The 17,736-nt window shown below is 36.3% G+C and overlaps 2 protein-coding genes across 7 annotated transcripts; both read right to left on the bottom strand.

Annotated features, from left to right (window-relative positions):
• Positions 1 to 1,047: 1,047 nt before the first annotated feature.
• LOC113687083 (uncharacterized) lies at positions 1,048 to 11,858 on the bottom strand. Its single transcript, XM_089191532.1, has 11 exons — positions 11,731 to 11,858; positions 11,289 to 11,370; positions 9,298 to 10,024; positions 8,454 to 8,669; positions 6,916 to 6,990; positions 6,596 to 6,675; positions 5,995 to 6,013; positions 5,352 to 5,458; positions 4,306 to 4,333; positions 3,652 to 3,942; positions 1,048 to 2,038 (listed from the first exon to the last, which is right to left on the bottom strand). Exons 2-11 carry the CDS (start codon positions 11,331 to 11,333, stop codon positions 1,716 to 1,718), a joined length of 1,911 nt encoding a protein of 636 aa, XP_089047658.1. The 5' UTR covers positions 11,334 to 11,370; positions 11,731 to 11,858; the 3' UTR covers positions 1,048 to 1,715.
• A 449-nt stretch (positions 11,859 to 12,307) lies between these two features.
• LOC113668550 (uncharacterized) lies at positions 12,308 to 17,494 on the bottom strand. 6 transcript variants are annotated; one of them, XM_089191516.1, is made up of 6 exons: positions 17,032 to 17,494; positions 16,506 to 16,592; positions 15,014 to 15,749; positions 14,439 to 14,594; positions 14,025 to 14,312; positions 12,308 to 13,022 (listed from the first exon to the last, which is right to left on the bottom strand). In XM_089191516.1, the coding sequence occupies exons 2-6, from the start codon at positions 16,554 to 16,556 to the stop codon at positions 12,736 to 12,738; spliced, it is 1,518 nt and encodes a 505-aa protein (XP_089047642.1). In that variant the 5' UTR covers positions 16,557 to 16,592; positions 17,032 to 17,494; the 3' UTR covers positions 12,308 to 12,735. The 6 variants fall into 6 exon arrangements, with proteins under 6 accessions (XP_089047642.1, XP_089047645.1, XP_089047641.1 ...); XM_089191519.1 differs by having other exon boundaries at positions 17,105 to 17,128; XM_089191515.1 differs by having other exon boundaries at positions 16,909 to 17,089.
• Positions 17,495 to 17,736: the final 242 nt, after the last annotated feature.

Below are 17,736 nucleotides of genomic sequence, written 5' to 3'. Positions count from 1 at the left end.
TGGACTCAGACGGATGGATGTTGTTAACGTCCTGTCGAGGCATGTTGTGACGCCCATGAAGTCAACTCGATAGAGCCAACCCTAAGTTTTCTCAACTTAATCAAGACAGCTGTTTAAGTTTGTGTCTTGTCTTTTACTTTGCATTCTATCATTCCCCGCTCACTCAAAGAATAGTTCGTTGAATGTGCAGCCCCCCCGTTTAATGTTTTCCTAATTTTATTACAAAAACAGACACATGATTCAGAAAAATAGCAGCAATTTTATTGCTTGATTTGGATAAATAAAGAGTATGCGTTGTGTAAATAGTGCGATAGTCCTGCGACAAATTAAAATAAGTTTACCAAAAAATTCGCTTATCAATAATGGTACTGAAACTCAAAAGGCATTGGGTATGAGAATAACCCTTAGCAGCCTCTGTCCCAAGCCCCATGCTGTCATGCGAACCGAAGGTCATGAAAGTGAATCTCCATGCATTCCAATGATTGCAGTCTATACTCGATAAATAATTGTAATAACGAAAAATCTACATCAGCTTCAAAAGCTTTTGACAATATTTCTGTACGTTCACTTCTAAAATAATTGCTATTTCAAAAAGTATATCACGTGTGCCTATTTTTGGTGTCAATTTATGTCAAAGTTTCATTATTAAATAAATCCGGATGACACTATGTAAATTTATGGCTGAACTTGACGCAACAACTGGCAATCGTCAGTGACCACTCAGTTGCAAGGGTAATCTACAAAATTCCACAGTCGGACCCTAAAAATTGTCCGTAATAATTCTACTACAACCAGCTTATGTAAAATGCAACTTACATCAAATTCAGAAACATTTGTATGATCGCTGAAGACAACATGTACGCGTGCTTTCGTAGCAAGCTTATCTAAATGTGCTAGAATACAAAAATCAGTCGTTATTGTGGATATATAATACTTTCATTTTTTCACCTATGAAATATGAAATCTTACCATCACGTTATCAAGTATGGCCGGTAAATCTTTTATAAGAAAGTTTTCCTGAATATGGTTTGTTCAGTAAACAATGACTAAGTTGCTAAAACTCGAAAACTCTATATATGCAAAAAAAAATTAAAAAAATTGAGACAGTAATCCATACTTTTCCCATCAATGCAGTCCTTGGACTCTAACACACTTTTATCTAATCGTTTTCAAATTATTTTCATGTCTATAAAGGAGTATGCGAATTTTAGTCAACATCTTTTCCAGTTGACAAGGTCCTATAAAAATAAACTTACTCTAGGGAACGTTTCAGATTATACAACCTCCCTTGATACTAAATTATTGCTTATGGATCAAGATCTATAGGTCACACAGACCCTGAAATTTTCGATGCGATTCACTGCATTCAAAAGCGTCACCAACTCAACTAGAGACCATATTTGATCGCAACCCAAGAACTATTATCAATAACTAATCCTTCTTATAATACATTTTCATAACTTCTTGAAAAATGTAAGCCGGTTTGTATCACTTATAAAAATGATTTCTAAGATAACTCAGAAAAGGGGAACGAAGAACGAAGTAAAAATTCACAAGGAGAACAGGTTTTCTACCCCAATGGAAGAGTGAAGTAAGGCAAATCCAAATGCGTCAGATGACTTTAGATACTCAACTAAAAATAATCTTATTGTTCATTTGCTTACTGAGTCGCCGCACCACAAATATGGATTAAGTGATGTCACGTAAAAAAACTCTTATACACTTACGTTCCCGCATGAAATTGGAGCCGAAAGATGAGCTGACAATACTTGAACAATGTCCAAACGCCGTATGTCTTTTTCTTTAAGTTTCTTGCAAAAATCATACACAGTGAGTTTCGGGTTTGATGTTGCTAGGAACTCGATTACTGCTTTTCCGGCTGTCTCTTGGCTGTGTTGCAGAGAATCTATATGATGATCTTCCATAGTATACTCATTAGCGAGTTGTATCCAGGTCGGAGTCCCCGTTTTTTTCTTAATCAGAAGGTTTCCAACCTTCTCTTGAATATTGAGATCTACATCTCTGAGACATTTGAGCTCTAAAAGTAAAGAAACGAAAGGAGAATGCCGATGTTTCCCCAAATAACTTATATTACGTGCAAAGCATATTGTGAAGAAATATGACAGGTTCCCAATCAGTTGACAAATATAACATACTCCTGAGTGCCCATCCTCAAAAAATGCAAGTGAGTCAAAAAGCCGATAGGAGTTACGTAATTAAAATACACTACTGGACCAATCATTGTAGAATAATGTCCTAGAATACTCCTGAATATTCCAGAATATTCAGAAAACGGGATATTAAACACTATTGCTCAAATGCGGGGCATTACACCAGGAAGTAAGCGTTAATGGAGAGAGCTTGGGAATGAGAGGTCCTTGATCTTGGATCGTTATTGCCTCCTACTTTTAGTTGACGGCGGAAAGAAAGGTAAGAGTATTTGATGTTTTTTTTTTTGATGGCAGCATCCGTTTTTACAACTTACCAGCTGTTTTTTTTTCCAAATTTCGAGGCGAATAGGTTTTTTCGTGATTTCAAAAGAATTTATTTTCAGAACAGCATGCTTTATGTGATGTATTTTCTGTCTTTATGACCACGCCAGAAGCTCTGCAAGGATAATTTGATCTGCAATTTTTGGTGTCTGAAAAATTGTACAAAAAACCCGTTCAATTGGAGTTTGATTTTTCTTTGATCACGATATTACAGTACCATTAATATTTTATTGCTCTATATTCTTTTTCAATTTAGCGGATGCCAAAAAGTTTTGCCGATGTTTGAAGTAATGGTGCTTTTGTTTTAAATGATGATAAATGGTTCATTATGATGGCAATACTGTACATCCCAGCTTTTTGTTGCTATTGCACAGGCTGCAGTGGTAAGTGTTTATTTAAAGAATATTTTAAGAAATATTGTATGTGTTTTTCCAACAAAAGTTGACATCTGTGATTTGACTTACGTTTTTATTTTTTTTTTAATTTTCATGACCCAGACCAGTATTGACTGCAGTAGAAGCAGCCTAAACGACTGGCTTCCAATGGTCTTTTTTTCACAATAAAAACTGTTTTCGTAAGATTTAATTTTCTCTTCACTGTATTTAACTGTTTCCTACTTCAACTCAAAGACTATCCCTTAACAATCATGTCTATTACTCTGCATAGGTATTAAATTCCCTGTCCCATCCCAGAGGTAGGAAGAGGGGGTTTTGACAAACGGGTGCATTACACATAGTGCATAGTCAAGTGCTTAGTCATATATGTAGATATATTTAATATGATGTAATCAACTGTAGACTGCTGCAGAATGTTAAGCACTTTTATATAAATGGTGCTCATAAAGAGAAGTTGTGGTAATTACTTACTGAGCTGTCAATGAAATTGTGTCGCTGACTTGTAGTGTTGATTTTAACTTCCGTCACAAATGAACATATTTGTCCTTTATAGTTCAGTTATTTATCATTATGGAAGGTGAGTAACATTGAACTCCCAACTGCACAAATTATGTAAAAATCACTTATTCACAGCCGCCTTACCGCTTCCTGTAGGGTACTAATTGTCTCCTTCTAGGGCCTAGGTAAGAAATTGTGGATGGCTTATATTACCAGTACATGTAGTACCCAAAATAAATGGCAATTAGCAAATAATTCACACTCACCCATTCCATCACTGGGGATGACGTCTAGTTCTGCAGGGAGAGATGTCACACACTTCTCACTGTCACCATCATCATATTTCACTTCACACTTGTACTTGCCAAAGTCTTCCACCTTAACTGGATACAAAACAAGGGAAGGGTTTATTTGATCTTGAATCTTGGCGTCGTCTTTGAACCACTGATAACCTGCTTCTGTCTCTCCAGACATTTTGCATTTCAATTCCACTCGTGAACCTTCTTTCTGTTGTTGACTTCTAGGTTGCACCTCAACCTTGAAAGGTTTTGCTGCAACTTAAAAAAAAAAGTAATTTATTCATTATCTATTAACCCTTTAACTCCCACAAGTGACCAAGACAGAATTTCTCCTTATGATATAAAATACAATATCAACCAGATAAGGGATGAGTATAAAGAAAAATATCAATTTGGGGATAATTAGTTGATCCAAGACTAAATTCTCTGAACTAACATTACAAGAATTGTATAGTTGACAGTAAGGAGAATTACAAATTTGATCTGGGAGCTAAAGGGTTAAATGCAAAGCATTGAAAGGTCTCCCAGCAACTTAGTTCTGGGGGGGAGGGTAGGGAAGAGACCTTTAAAAGGTTATAATACACATAATTTAAAAAATACCAGAATTCAAAAGTTTCTTACTTTTAGTATCATCATCCTCTTTTGGATCCTAAAAAAATTCAATCACAATCAATGTGAAAAAAGTTGATTTCCATTTATAATGGGTATAACAGTTTGATATTGCAGGAAGAAGTATGCACTACTGATTTAAGATGCACTCATTAAAGAGAGCTCTTGGCTCTCTAAACTTTATAAAAAACCATTGGTGGAAAATAAGATTATGCTGAAAAAATAAAATTGTAAGCTTGTGATTGTAATGTGGCCAAAATGGAAGTCATTGACAAAACTTTTATTATCAAAGATGTACAAATATGATATTTTTACAACATATATCATACAAAGAAGAACATAAATGAATAAAGGGGGTAAGTTTCTAAAGAAAGTATGCTGCTGCATTGGTGGAAGAGTATAACAGGGTAACTAAGTATTATCAACTGAGTTGATAATGTAAATTGGCCACTGTTGAGTTCATAGCTGATGTTTTGAGTATCAGCCCTCCGCTCTGACAAAAGGCTAATGCTTGAAACATCAGCCTTTAAACTCTTTAGGTGGCCAATTTACAGTGTAGAATACAACAAGATTTTCTTTGTCATGTGATTAATTCCAACTAATATATGGACTGGATGTGACATGATTAAGGAGATTATGTACTTATCAAATAACCATACAATGTACTAGACAAAATAATTTGGTTTTATCAACTGAGTTCATAAAGTAAAGTAGCCACCATAAAGAGTTTCTAAAGCTGACTTTTGTCTGAACAATTAATTGATTGATTCATGAGTCATCAGCAATATTACTAATTATGAATAAGAACTAATAAATGATTTATTGACTTGTCACTGTAAGTAGATCAACAAATTTACTCATCTACCTGAAAATTACACACTGTAACGAACAGTGTTACCATGGACACTATTCATGCTATTCATGCTAAGCATGTATAACTAACCTTAATTAAATCTGTTTACCCCTCAAGTCATCTTTTATACTACCCAAAAGGTAATTATTATATGTTAGTTATCATAGCATTAAAAACTAAAAATTTTATCTATTATTTCACCCACCTGAAAGTCTTCCTTGTTAGGGGTGCCAACACCTGATAATTTCCCTTTTGATGCCTTGAATCTTATGGTAGGCACGCTGGATCCTCTTACTCTCTCTTGCACAATCTCTGTTCAAATAAAAGCATGCAATTGAGATTTTGACTGCAGAGTAACTTTCAATCCTCATAATACACAAGGCTACCTGCTGTGCAGACTTTAACTGAGCTGTTTATGAAATAAATCTAAAATAAACAAATCTTACCAAAGGCACAACTTAAATTATTTGAGGCAGACTTCTATGTCTCAAGACTATCTGATTCCTTTAATTTAATAAACTTGTAAAGTACATCATATCAATAATTCTCTTTCTTTACTACAACCTCCCACTTTTCTAGTGATCCTGTTTTTTTTCTATTGCTTTATCAAGGAAATACAAAGTCCAGCCATCAAATTTGTCTTTTCTTATGAGCTATTTCAAATTTTCTAGGTATCACCTTGAACTATAAAATGAAACTGCATGGAAAAGTTATATTCCACATGCTTTAAATGAGACTGTTCTCATTCTTTGCCCTTAATTGTGTTTGCTTATATTTTATCTACAAAAATTATTTAATCCCACATACTGCCAACCAAAATTAATTATGCAGGAACATAAAATACCAACCATCTTGCTCATCTGAATCCTGAAAGAGATAAAACATATATGATATATCATGAAAGCTCATATTAAATATATGTGTATACTCACAGCATTTACGAAATGAATACCAATAATTTGAACACTGGATCTCAGAGTGAGCTAGTAGTGCATCAGATTTCTCCTTAGAGTAATACTGCTATTAATCATTTATCAAGATCATGAGAATAACAGAAATGATTGACGCCTGAAGAAAATTTTGATTGTTTAAACAAATTCTCCTTGTCAGCACCAATTGATTTGTATAAAGAGGAGCACAGAGAATATGGATACTGAAGTTAGGGTGTAAAGAGTTAATTTGATTGGTTCTCTTTTTCACACTTAAAGTGATTATCCGATCTATTTACTGCTAGGAAATCTAGTGTTTTGTTTTGGAATGAAATTACATCAAGTGTTCAGTAAAAAGCAGTGTTATTACTGACATTAGATGAATGATAAAAAAATACTTGTACTGATGCAAGTAAAGCCTTAAGGTTATTAATTTATAAGTCACATGAAACTTAATACAAATTGCAGACAGTGATCACATAAAAGTGGAAGTACATCAAGCAAAATTTGTCATAAATACCTCTCCTGATAATGGCTGATAATGACCTTTGGACAGTTTCCTTACAAGACTTGGTTTCCTAGGCACTGCTACACCAACATCTTAAATTTTTAGGGCAGTTAAAATAATTAATGATTTCACATTGTTTATGTTAGTATAATGATGTAATGCAAAATACAGTTTTGACTGAAGTAAACCTATTATAGGTGAGTTATTAACAAACCCTCCAAAAGCATGAAAAGAAAGGTAAGAGCTATGATTTTTCATAACTACACTGTTTCAGTGTGAATAATTCCAAATTATACAATTTTATCCTGAAATCTAAGCACTACTTAATATACCGTTTTTGTCTTGCCCTTTATTTTCATCACTGTCTTTCTCTCTGGATCCTAAAACACTGGCACTGTCCTTTGATGCTGAAACAGTTATCAAGAAAGATACATTTCAAATTTTAGCTGCCAAATGTTTCTATTTAAAACTATGCATGATTGACACATTTATTTGAGTTGACTTGTGCATGTAAACATCAAGTACCCTTCTTTAGTTGCAATTAAAATTACAAACCCTGCATGTATTTAAGTAAGGAGAGTTTAGATTTGAATCAACAAAGAACTCCATAGCTGATAAATTATATTTCCTCTTAACCTGGTTGCATTGGTGATCACTGATTAATATTAGATGGTCAAGTAGTGTAAGTAAGACATTGTCAGGAAAGTTATTTTTCAATCTTTGCAGAAATCAAAAGAGAAAATGAAATAATAATGGTGAGTGATTGACAAAATCAGATGACTGCGAAGCAAGAATCCGATTTGTTAATCAGGAGTATGACTACAGACAGATTTGGCTGACACAATTTATTATAACTGTTACAATATCTGGAAGAAACATAGAAAATAAGAACAAACATCTCCAGTTGAGACAAAGTCTAAAAAATTCCTTCATGGTGGCTTCTATGTTTAATGTGATCAATTCTGTGATTGGTGGATGTAGCTGAGTGGACTTAGCATGATTGGCTGCTTCAACTGTCCAACTACAGGTGTCTGATTACAGCCAACTGTCTGATTGCACTGTCCCATTACAACTGTACAGAATGATTAGTGAAAAATAAAGCACCTAATACACTGACAAAATTGTAATGGTTATGATTAAATGTAAAATTACTTTAATGAGTGCATGAAACTTATTTGAAAGTGTGCCCCTAGCTTATATGCAATGTGAAAGAAATCAAATGAGAAACTTTAATTACTGGATGCATTAAGTTGATATCACTCTTTACACAATCTGCTGAATTTATAGTTTTTCGAAACATTTTATGCCCCCCTCATCGCACTATTGGATAATGATGCTCACATCACTACTAAAACTTCTATCAACTTCTTTCAAACGTTTGAAATGCAATTAAAAATCAATAGAAAGATATATACATCTGTATCTATATACACCTGTTTTAAAAATGTTGCAAATTTGAAATTACATTTTGAATATAGATATGATCTCTTTCTTCACCAAAAAGGCTCTTTTTCCATTTATTTGGAAATGTACAAATATATCTACACATGTCCATTTTCAAAAAATCTTTGCAATTTGGAATTATGAAATATATAAACCTTTCTTTATCATCAAAAAGGTGATGCATGATGTATGATGCATGATGCATGCAAATTTGCATCAAAGGAACAATAGTTTTTTTCCGACGGCAGTTATTGACAGTACTTTCCTTTTGAAAATTGTCCCCATAATTTATGTCAACTTTTTAATGAAAAAAAGGGTTTTCTATATATGTATTTCATATATAGTTTCAAACTGCAATGTCTTTTAAAATGGGTATATATATTTTAAATATATCATATACATATGGTATATAATAAATATATATTACCTCCTGCTTCTTTACTAATTTGTCGTTTTAAAATACGCTTCTTTCGTAATTCATCCTTTGGGTTACGCAGGTCATCTACTTCATCATCTTCTGAAGAGGATGGAGCATAACCTGAGTTGATCTGTAATGCTTTTACTATAGGGGATGGTAATGGCACCACAGTACTGGAATTTGACAGTGTGGGTCCTTCGCTAGCATAGCTGGTGTCTTTCAGTGCTGACAAATTGAAAAATATATCAAATTATTTAAAAATTAAAACAAAGCTGTCATATACAAGATTGTTTGTCAACCAATGCAGTAAATAAAAAAATGCCATGTGTTTATAAATTAACATAATTTATTTAAATTCAAAGAAAAAAAAACAGGTTTCAAAGCTGATTGATATATTGACCTAGCTCTCCTGTATTTCCTGTACATGGCAAAAATGAAGAGCTGACAAATAGCCAGAAAATTACTGAAAAGCAAGTTTAATCAGCTGATTTTCATGGTAACATCAGCAATTCTGTACACTGGTGGTGGTGTTAAAAGGTGTGCATTTGAGCCCTTGCTGCAGGGTAATTATAATGTAGTAATCTTATGTAAAATGGTACTGTATGTTTTTCTCACAATCATTTTCTGACTCCCTAAACAGTCACTGGGTATTGTAAAACTTGAAAGAAACAGGTGATGGACTGGTATCAATCCAGCACTGAGGAGTGATAGCCCTCCCTAATTGCCATTTACTATTAACAACAAAACTGGTCTTTAAAACTAGGATTAGCTTCAGCAGCAAGGCTTCTTGATAAAACCTTAAACCTAACATTTTTAACTATACTCTTGCTAGAAGGACTGGAAAACAACTCACCTTTGCTGTTATTACCATAATCAATCCCCCTCTTTCTCCTTTGTCTCTTCCTTCTAATTCTCCAACATAAGAATCCAACAATTAGTGCGGCGGCAAATGTAGAAGCCAGCACACCAAGTACTATTGTGGCAGTATTCTGAGTGCTGCTCTTAGTAGTATCACCTGGTACTTTTCCGCTGGTAGCAGGAGGGGCTGATTTGTCATGGTACTGCGTCATACGTGTCACAATTGCTGGCAAGGTTGTCCTAGTAGTTGGATGCACTGGAGTGCAAGTCTTATCCAATCGAATGCTACAGTATTGACCAGTAGCATTGAACCCATGTTTGATACATTCTGGCTGTGGTTCGTCTTTTTTGTCAAAACAACAATATGAACATTGTTGACAGCTGTGAGAGACCTCAACAAAGAAGTATCCCTTATCACATGTTTTATTGCAACTTGTGTCCGATACCCTGGTGCAACTGGCAGATGCTATCTCATGAGGGGCGCACTGTTGACAGTTTTTACAAGGGGAGGAGTCTAGCTCGGCAGAAAATGTGCCTGAAGGGCATACTTTGCAAGATATTTCAGACATTCTTTCATTTGTAAGTTGTGTTCCACATAGAGGATACAATCCCCAACCAGGATGACATGTGTCACAAGGAAAGCACTTCACAAAGCTCCCGTTTGAGCTGACAATGGTATACTTGTCATCAGGACAGATTTTACAAAAGACGTGATGTACTTCCTAGCAAGAAGAAAAAGGAGAAAAATGTGTTTAGTAGCCATGGTTTGCTTTATGCCAAGTCTCACCAGCTTGCTAAATAAGTGGTTTTAATCAATAGGTCCCTTAAAGATTCATTCATTACTCATCAAGCATTCTACTGAATAATTGTTTGCCATTTATGTAGGCCAGTCACCCCAATAAAATTTTTTGTTTCCCATAGCCAACCATTTTGTGTAAGTCTTTTGGTAACTCAGGTAAAAAGGAAAAAGAACTAAAAAAAAAACAGACTGAAAGAAAAGAGAAGTCAGAGAGCCTGATGTATGACTTTACAAAAGTCTGGATGACTGTGTCAGTAATGCTCATCATTTTCTTCACCAAATTGTTTCACACAAAATATACAGGCAAGGAAATTTGGTATAAATGTGGGTTTTTATGCAAGATAAAGTCTTTATCACCTGCTTTCAAAATAATATTGTGAGACTGAATTAAGATTTCAATTGATATTTTGCAGGTATTTAAGTCAGCTGTTTAACTTGAATTTTTCTTGGTTTACTTTTTCTTAAAGAAAAGGGTTGTAAAGGTGATAGGAAGTGTGCAATTTCATCCGTTTGACTAAGGAAGCACAGAACACATTAGTAGAGAAATTATTCATATGTCAATTTGCAGACTTTCAATGTCAACAGCACTTGCAAGGAAAACTTCAAAAGCTTCCTTAACTCTCATTAACCTCTTGTCAATTCCAAAACAAGTATCCTCGTCAAAGTCTGCAGACTTCATTTTCGTTATTTTTTTCCATCCACACACTTTCAGGGAAAAGTTAATTCTCAAAGAGAAAAATTGCCAAGGGCAACAGATTAAGAAAGGAATAAATGTGGCTCGAGAGATCTTTTTAAATAAAATGATGTATTACATGTGTGTGGTACAAGACTAGATTTATATTTCTGTATCTCGATCAAACAAAGTAAATCAATAGATAAATTTGATTTGACGCGTTTCAAATTAGATCATGATGAAAACTTAAAGATCACGCAGCTTGTGTTCTCCACTTGCTCAAAAGGTTTCAAAGGCGTAAATAATTAATAGATTTTGGTGACAGATTCTTCTCCATTTAAAACCCATCGCATTTAAGTGATAGAAGCTGATGTGCTCATCAAATCTCTAGATGAAAGAAGAAGATTGAGCTTTCTTGAACAAATTCACTCATTTCCACACTAATTATGGATGTTTTAATGTAACTAAGTTTCTTAACAAATATGCCAAAGAAATTAAAACTTATATCACTTACCAAACAGAAGCAGGAAAAGACTAAAGACACAAATACTGACTGCATAATGATCCAGTGTCAAATACGAGCTTGTCTCATTTGTCTGCAGAGACAAAACAACGTAGCAACAAAAGCTTCGCTTCACGTTTGGTTAACAACCCTAGACTCTGCAAAATGTTGGTTGAGTTAACACTCTTGTAATTACACCGTAAAATAGATTATAAGTGAGTTGTGTTGAAGATGAGAGTCGTTAAAAGTCAAATTGGCAGAAAGTAACATGAAGCAACGACGAAATCCAAGAAATCTTCCAAAGAATCCCTAAAACTGAGTTAGAGTACTTCGGCCCGTGTGCAAAACGCACGCTGTTCGCAGGTGTATAACGCAAGAGCAACCCACTAAATGCGCGATCACAGAGTTAACTCAAGAATCATCTTTCATACAGCATACGATTACAAACGATTACCTGATCTGTAATTAAATTAGAAAAGAACCGTCATTTTCCTTAAGAAGTTAATTTCAGATGTCTGTCGCGAATTCAGCTGAGCTTGCAAGATAGTACAACGAAGGCGGAGTTACAAGACTTGCTCACTCAGCCCCATGCCCGCCGCATCTTTATGTCACGCAAGCAATGCGGAAGTATGTGCGGAATTTCATTGGTTTTTAATACTGATGTCTAAAATGAATGGATATCAACTGAGAGAGAGAGAGATCAGAAGAGTAGTTCGTGTCGTTTTTCGAGGTACTTGCGGTTTGGTAAGAAAACCGTAAGCCTAAGATCGTCACACAACGCTTACCTCGAAGGAGCATGAAGCACAAACAGACCAGAGGTTGTCAAATTCTACGATGGAAACGAACAAGGCAAGCAACCTACGTCGAATGCCGCGAAACGTTCTGTTAATCAGCTTATTCGGCGATGGCGTAAACTTGGCGCTAAGGAGACATATTTCAGTCTCACCAAAGTTATGTCTGACTCGACTTTCGAAAACTTGAAAGCGTCTTTGTCGAGTTTTAAGATCAAATAAATTCACAACCGTGTATAATTCTGTGTTTACATGTACTTTATTAGTAAAATTGTACAATAAAAACACAAGCGACCCGTGCTCAAATCTCACCGATCATACTAACTGTCACATCTAGAACAACGCACCTGGGCAAAACACTTTTTATCTCCTGCAATTATAATGATTTATTCCTGACGCATGCACGAACAGTGGCCTATTTACATCTTTGTGACAATAAGACTAAATGAGGCAGTTCGTGGCTACCACGCGCGACGAACCATGAAACATTTCCTCTCAACAGTGATAGTTGAGCGGAATAACAGAGTTGTGGAAAGACTGGATTGAGTAATGGTGTCCGCGAGTTGGTTGTCGGCGAGTTGACATGTCGACGAAGTGATCGATAACCGTCGGAAAAGACGATAGGGCGTTAGGGCACTCTGATCATTCTTTACTTTTTCTTTGAGTCACTAATTAACTAGCTCGTCTTCTAAGACTTTTACAATATTGAAGCAATTTTTTTCTTTGAGTGTCTTGCAAAAGCTGTAAACTTGTAAATCCGGTTTAGATGCCTGTAGAAAGTCCATAACCTGCTTTCCAGGGTCCTGTTTAGTCTCCAAATTTTTCACTAAATCCTTATTCATTCCGTAGCGATGAGCTACTTCCCTCCATCCACCAACATCTGGAGCTGTATTCTCAAGAAGCATAGCAACTTGATTTTTTGTATCAAATTTGAGCTCTCGTAGAGTCTTTAATTCTGTTGGGCAAAAAAATACGATATTCAGTGCCAAACAACAGCTACAGAAGAACGGGAACCAAACACAAAAATGGAATCATATGTCCAGCTGTGAGTCAGAGAGAAATGAGACCCTAAAAGGAATGCAATCCCAGGCCAAAAGTCTCCAAAATATCGCGTGTCGTGACTGAGAGTAGGGGCTGTAGTAAGGAAAATTTCCATGTTTACAGTCTGAGAACGGTTCACCAAAAGTTCTACTTTTAGACCGGGCCTGAGTCGAGGGAAAAAACCGCAACAGAAAAACCACCGAGAAAACAAACCAGAAAGGGAACAAGGGCCCGAAGGGATGTTAGAGGGAGGCCTTAAGATTGCCGTAAGGATGTTAAAAGGGGGTCTTAGGGTTCCCATGCCCCCTCTTCATTTGTGAGAAGTTTTTAAAAAAAAGGTAGAGCAGCAGTATAAGCTACTTCACGTAAAGCGAACACGCGGGCGTGCAGAAATTCGTGACGGTATTACTGCTTGTGCAATAGGAAACGAAGTAAAATAAAGCGTGAATATCGGCAGGACATTCTTTCTGAGAAATTCTAGCTTTGTCCCTAGTGATTACTCAAGTACACAACCCTCCATGAAACCTTATGTGAGACAAAGATTGCCCGTTAGCCCGCTGGACAGCAGGTCGAGAGGATCGCGTTTGAGACCTAGCTGGGTCAATATTTTGGGTTCTTGGGCAAGTCGATTCACTACCACAGTGCCTCTCCATCTAGGAGTATAAATGGGTATCATGGGTATCAATGAATTGACTAAGTGCATAAGTGCAGGAGGGGGGGGGGGGGTGGGAGTAACATGCCATCGACCAGTCCAAGGGAGAGTAGCAATACTATCAATTGCTTCACGTTACACACACCAGCTAAGAAAAACTCCGGGTAAATGAGCCCCTTGGCTCCAGGAAGGAATTTACTGCATATCGCTGGCTTATTAACCTGTGTTTCATTAAAAAAAAAAAGGCACAACAATAATTCTCACTTTTTCCAAGGCCTGGAGTAACGATCAATTCTGCGGGTTCTGACTTAACCGGTTCCATTCCTGTGTCACCTGAACGAGAAACCTGGCATCTGTACAACCCGAAATCTTGTATTCTAACAGACTCCAAGAGGAGAGTGTCCGAGGTTTTTCCCTCAAGTTCTTGGTCATCTTTTAACCACTGGTACGAAACTTGAGTTCCACCAGGTACCTTACATTTGCATGAGAATTCCACACGCAATCCTTCTTTTTGTTTTTGATGTTTAGGGTGCTGGATAATTTTTATCTGCCCTATAGTCAATAATACAAAACATTTACAATATGGAATTTGGTATTTCAGGTTCATTTAAAAGCAAGGATTCATAGTTTGACACATAGTTTGGCTATGTTTTATGTATATGATATGAAGTTACAAACCATACTGCTGCCTGGATAAATCAGGTGTTCCCTTGGGTGACACACGAGGTGTTCCAGCGTTGGAGTGAGCATAACCAGGATTCAGTCCAGAGAAAACTGGGTGAAGTGTAGTGCCACTGGAAACTTGTGTAGACTCATGGTTGTATTTTCCACTTTCTGTGATGGAAAACATTTGGGAACATTAAATAATGTATGTTTCTAGTTCAAGTATACATCAATGGCAAGCCTTACATCTCAACATTATCAATATTGCATCATGCCTGCTGTTTGCAACTATGCATACCCTTCAATGAGGAATCAGGTTGCACAGACTCCACCTTTGTAGTATAAAATTAGATTTGAGAGATACAAAACAAGTGAAAATGTAACAAAGTGCACTCATCATCTAAGATGGCCACATATCATTAATGGATTACACTAAGGCTATCATACAATGTTTTAAATTTATGGTGCTGAATAATTATTTAGGACTCAGAATTGCAAGGGAAAATTAACGATAGCATAATGTATTCAGTATCTCTTCATAGCTTTGACTTGGCACCCTATATGTTAATCAGTAGCTATTGAATTCTTACGTGTTGGAGTTGTCAGATTACTGTTGTCTGCAGGCTGAGGGTCAGCACGTCCATTTATGTGAATCATTGGTTGGGCCTCATGCTGCTTAATACCCTGCTCAGGATTGGTGTCCACTGGCAGGTTATTTTGACCTGCATTTCTTCTTTTAAGTAATACTGCAACAAGTAAAATTACTACACCAACAAGTGCACCAATACAAATATACAGGATGTAAATTGGCCTAAATTTTCCTGAATCTCCAGTATTGCTGCTAATTGAAGGTTTTATGGTAGGACCACAGTTTGTATCCATTCGCAGGCTGCAGTGTCTTTTTTCAAGGCCATGTCTTACACATTCTGCTTGTATCTCATCTTTTCCATCAGAACAACAATGAGAACACTCATGACATGCATGCGATGCATCCTGAGCATTATAGTAATAACCATATTCACAAGTTCCACTGCATTTGGTGTTTGTATCTCTTGTGCAGGATGTTTTTACAATCTCATGTTCTGCACAGTGCTGACACATATAACAAGGAGAAGAGTCATAAGTGTCAGAATATGTTATTCCATCATGGCAACGCTGGCAATAAGTTTCATTCACAGGGCTTATAACAGTACTTCCACATTTTGGTTCCAGCCCCCATCCCTCATTGCAGACTCCACAAGGCTGACATTTTTCAAAGTTTCCATCAGCACTTTTAACAGTGTATTGCTTTCCATGACATATTTTATTACTTTCACAGAAATCTCCCTAACAGAGCAAAAAGAGCATAATCAAATTAAATGGGTTTAAAACATAAAACTATAAACTGTTGCCCACAATTTGTTTCACTCAGAGATTGATGGGTAGGATGCGAGAAAAAAAAATTTCACTCTTCTAAGTCACAAGATTTTCACACTTCTAAGGCACAAGATTTTTCTTTACTGGGAGTTCCAGGACCTTTCATAGAGGACCTAGTAATTTAATAACATTCACCAAGATCTCTCAAGGTGTATCAAACAGCTCAAACATATTTTTGTATCCTATTTTCTCTCTTGAGTATGAGGTTCAAACGAAATTACATTGATCATCTACTCTTAGAATTTTCTTTCTGAGTTCAGGAAACAAGTTGGCCTTTCTAATCTCAGAAGGATGTAAAGATATGTCCAAACATGTCTGGTAGTAACAGAACTGATATGATAGGAAAAGCCTCTAGGTGAACACAACCATCCTTCAGTTAATTTGTGTTTTCTCCTTCCCCTTTCCAAACGGTAATTTTTCCTTTCACAGACTTCATTCGATTAAACTATAATTTACATACTACCTTACACTACAGTAATTCATAATCACAAACGTCTACAAAGAAGTAACAGCAATTTTTTTCTAGCAGGATGACGTTAACTCGAATGTAGTTGAAACACGTCAGCTCAACGTACAAAATAACTGTTAGCGTGTTTGTTGATTACTCAGCAGGTCACGCTTTAATTACTAGACTAAACTGACAGGCACGGAAATAATTTTACTAACTTGCAAACAAACGCCGAAGATCAATAAACAAATCGATAACGTCGCTTGCATATCTTTTCTTGGATAATTCCTCGTGTAGCTGGGTTGCTAAAGAGAGAGTGAGAAAGAACGAAAGGAAACAATTTTGGATCGCAACATTATGTTATATAACTATAGAAATATCAATTACCTTTCATTGACGAGCTGATTAACATGCAGAAGCGAAAAGGCTCGATCACTCCGTAGAGTGGTTGGAGATGATTGTTACGAACTGATACACCACGCTGAATTCCCTCCCTAAACTACAGCACTTATTCTTACACTTAAAATAGTAGCATTTAGCAAGTGAAATGTTAGTTATAGATGATATGGTGAAAGAACCATCAGAGCACTTGTCGAAACACACCGAACAATAAGATCTCACCAGCAAACGTACGTCAGCATTAATCATTAATCAACTATCTTCACAACTCCATTTCCCAATGAAATTTTCCAAAAATACAGAATGGATTACACGAGTGGCAAAAGAAAGGAGCAGCCCTCTAACCTTGGAAAACTCCAATAAAGCGTAACGTCTTTTTGAGGGGGGACAACAGTGCTAAAAATAGAAATAACCTTACTTAATGACGTCATAGCACGGAAGAGCACAGGCGTCAATGCTAGCCGGCTGGGCCAATATCAAGACATCTTGTTACACTCGTAAAAGCTAAAAATACAAGGGAACTCTTAAAATGGAGAACTAAAAAGGAGAAAAATGAACGAGAATAAAACAAATTTGCAGAGCCCTAATAAACTTTACTAAGGCAAAATATTACCAACTTTGGAGTTGTCACGTAACAGTGTCGATAGTCGTTTACAAGGTTGCCTTAGCGGGCGATTTTCATGACACAGTCTAAACACCCTCTGAATGGACCCAATTATCCGTCTTAGAACAACATCCGGCTCAGAGTGGGTCAAGATAACGTAACTCTTTGGTTATGCTGGGATAAAACAGCTAAACCAAAGCTAAGAAACTGGTCATTATTTATTTAGAGGTAAGGGGGAGGGGGGAAGGGAAAAATATGAAAATACCCCCCCCCCCCTCATGAGCGTTGTGGTTTCTTGTTGGCTAAACCTTGGACCCTTATCGTAATAGGTTGTCAGGTCTAAATTTAGCTTATCTTGATGGCTAAAATATATATCAGAGTAGATTTGAAACAAGAGCCACAAACTTGTTCAAAGAGTTGAATACTGTTAAAGAAACAAACCATGT

The sequence above is a fragment of the Pocillopora damicornis genome, chromosome 13, assembly GCF_964200805.1.
Source record: "Pocillopora damicornis chromosome 13, jaPocDami1.2, whole genome shotgun sequence".
Lineage (NCBI taxonomy): Eukaryota > Metazoa > Cnidaria > Anthozoa > Scleractinia > Pocilloporidae > Pocillopora > Pocillopora damicornis.
Note: the sequence above shows the minus strand (reverse complement) of the source record. Positions and strands in the feature narration are given on the sequence as shown.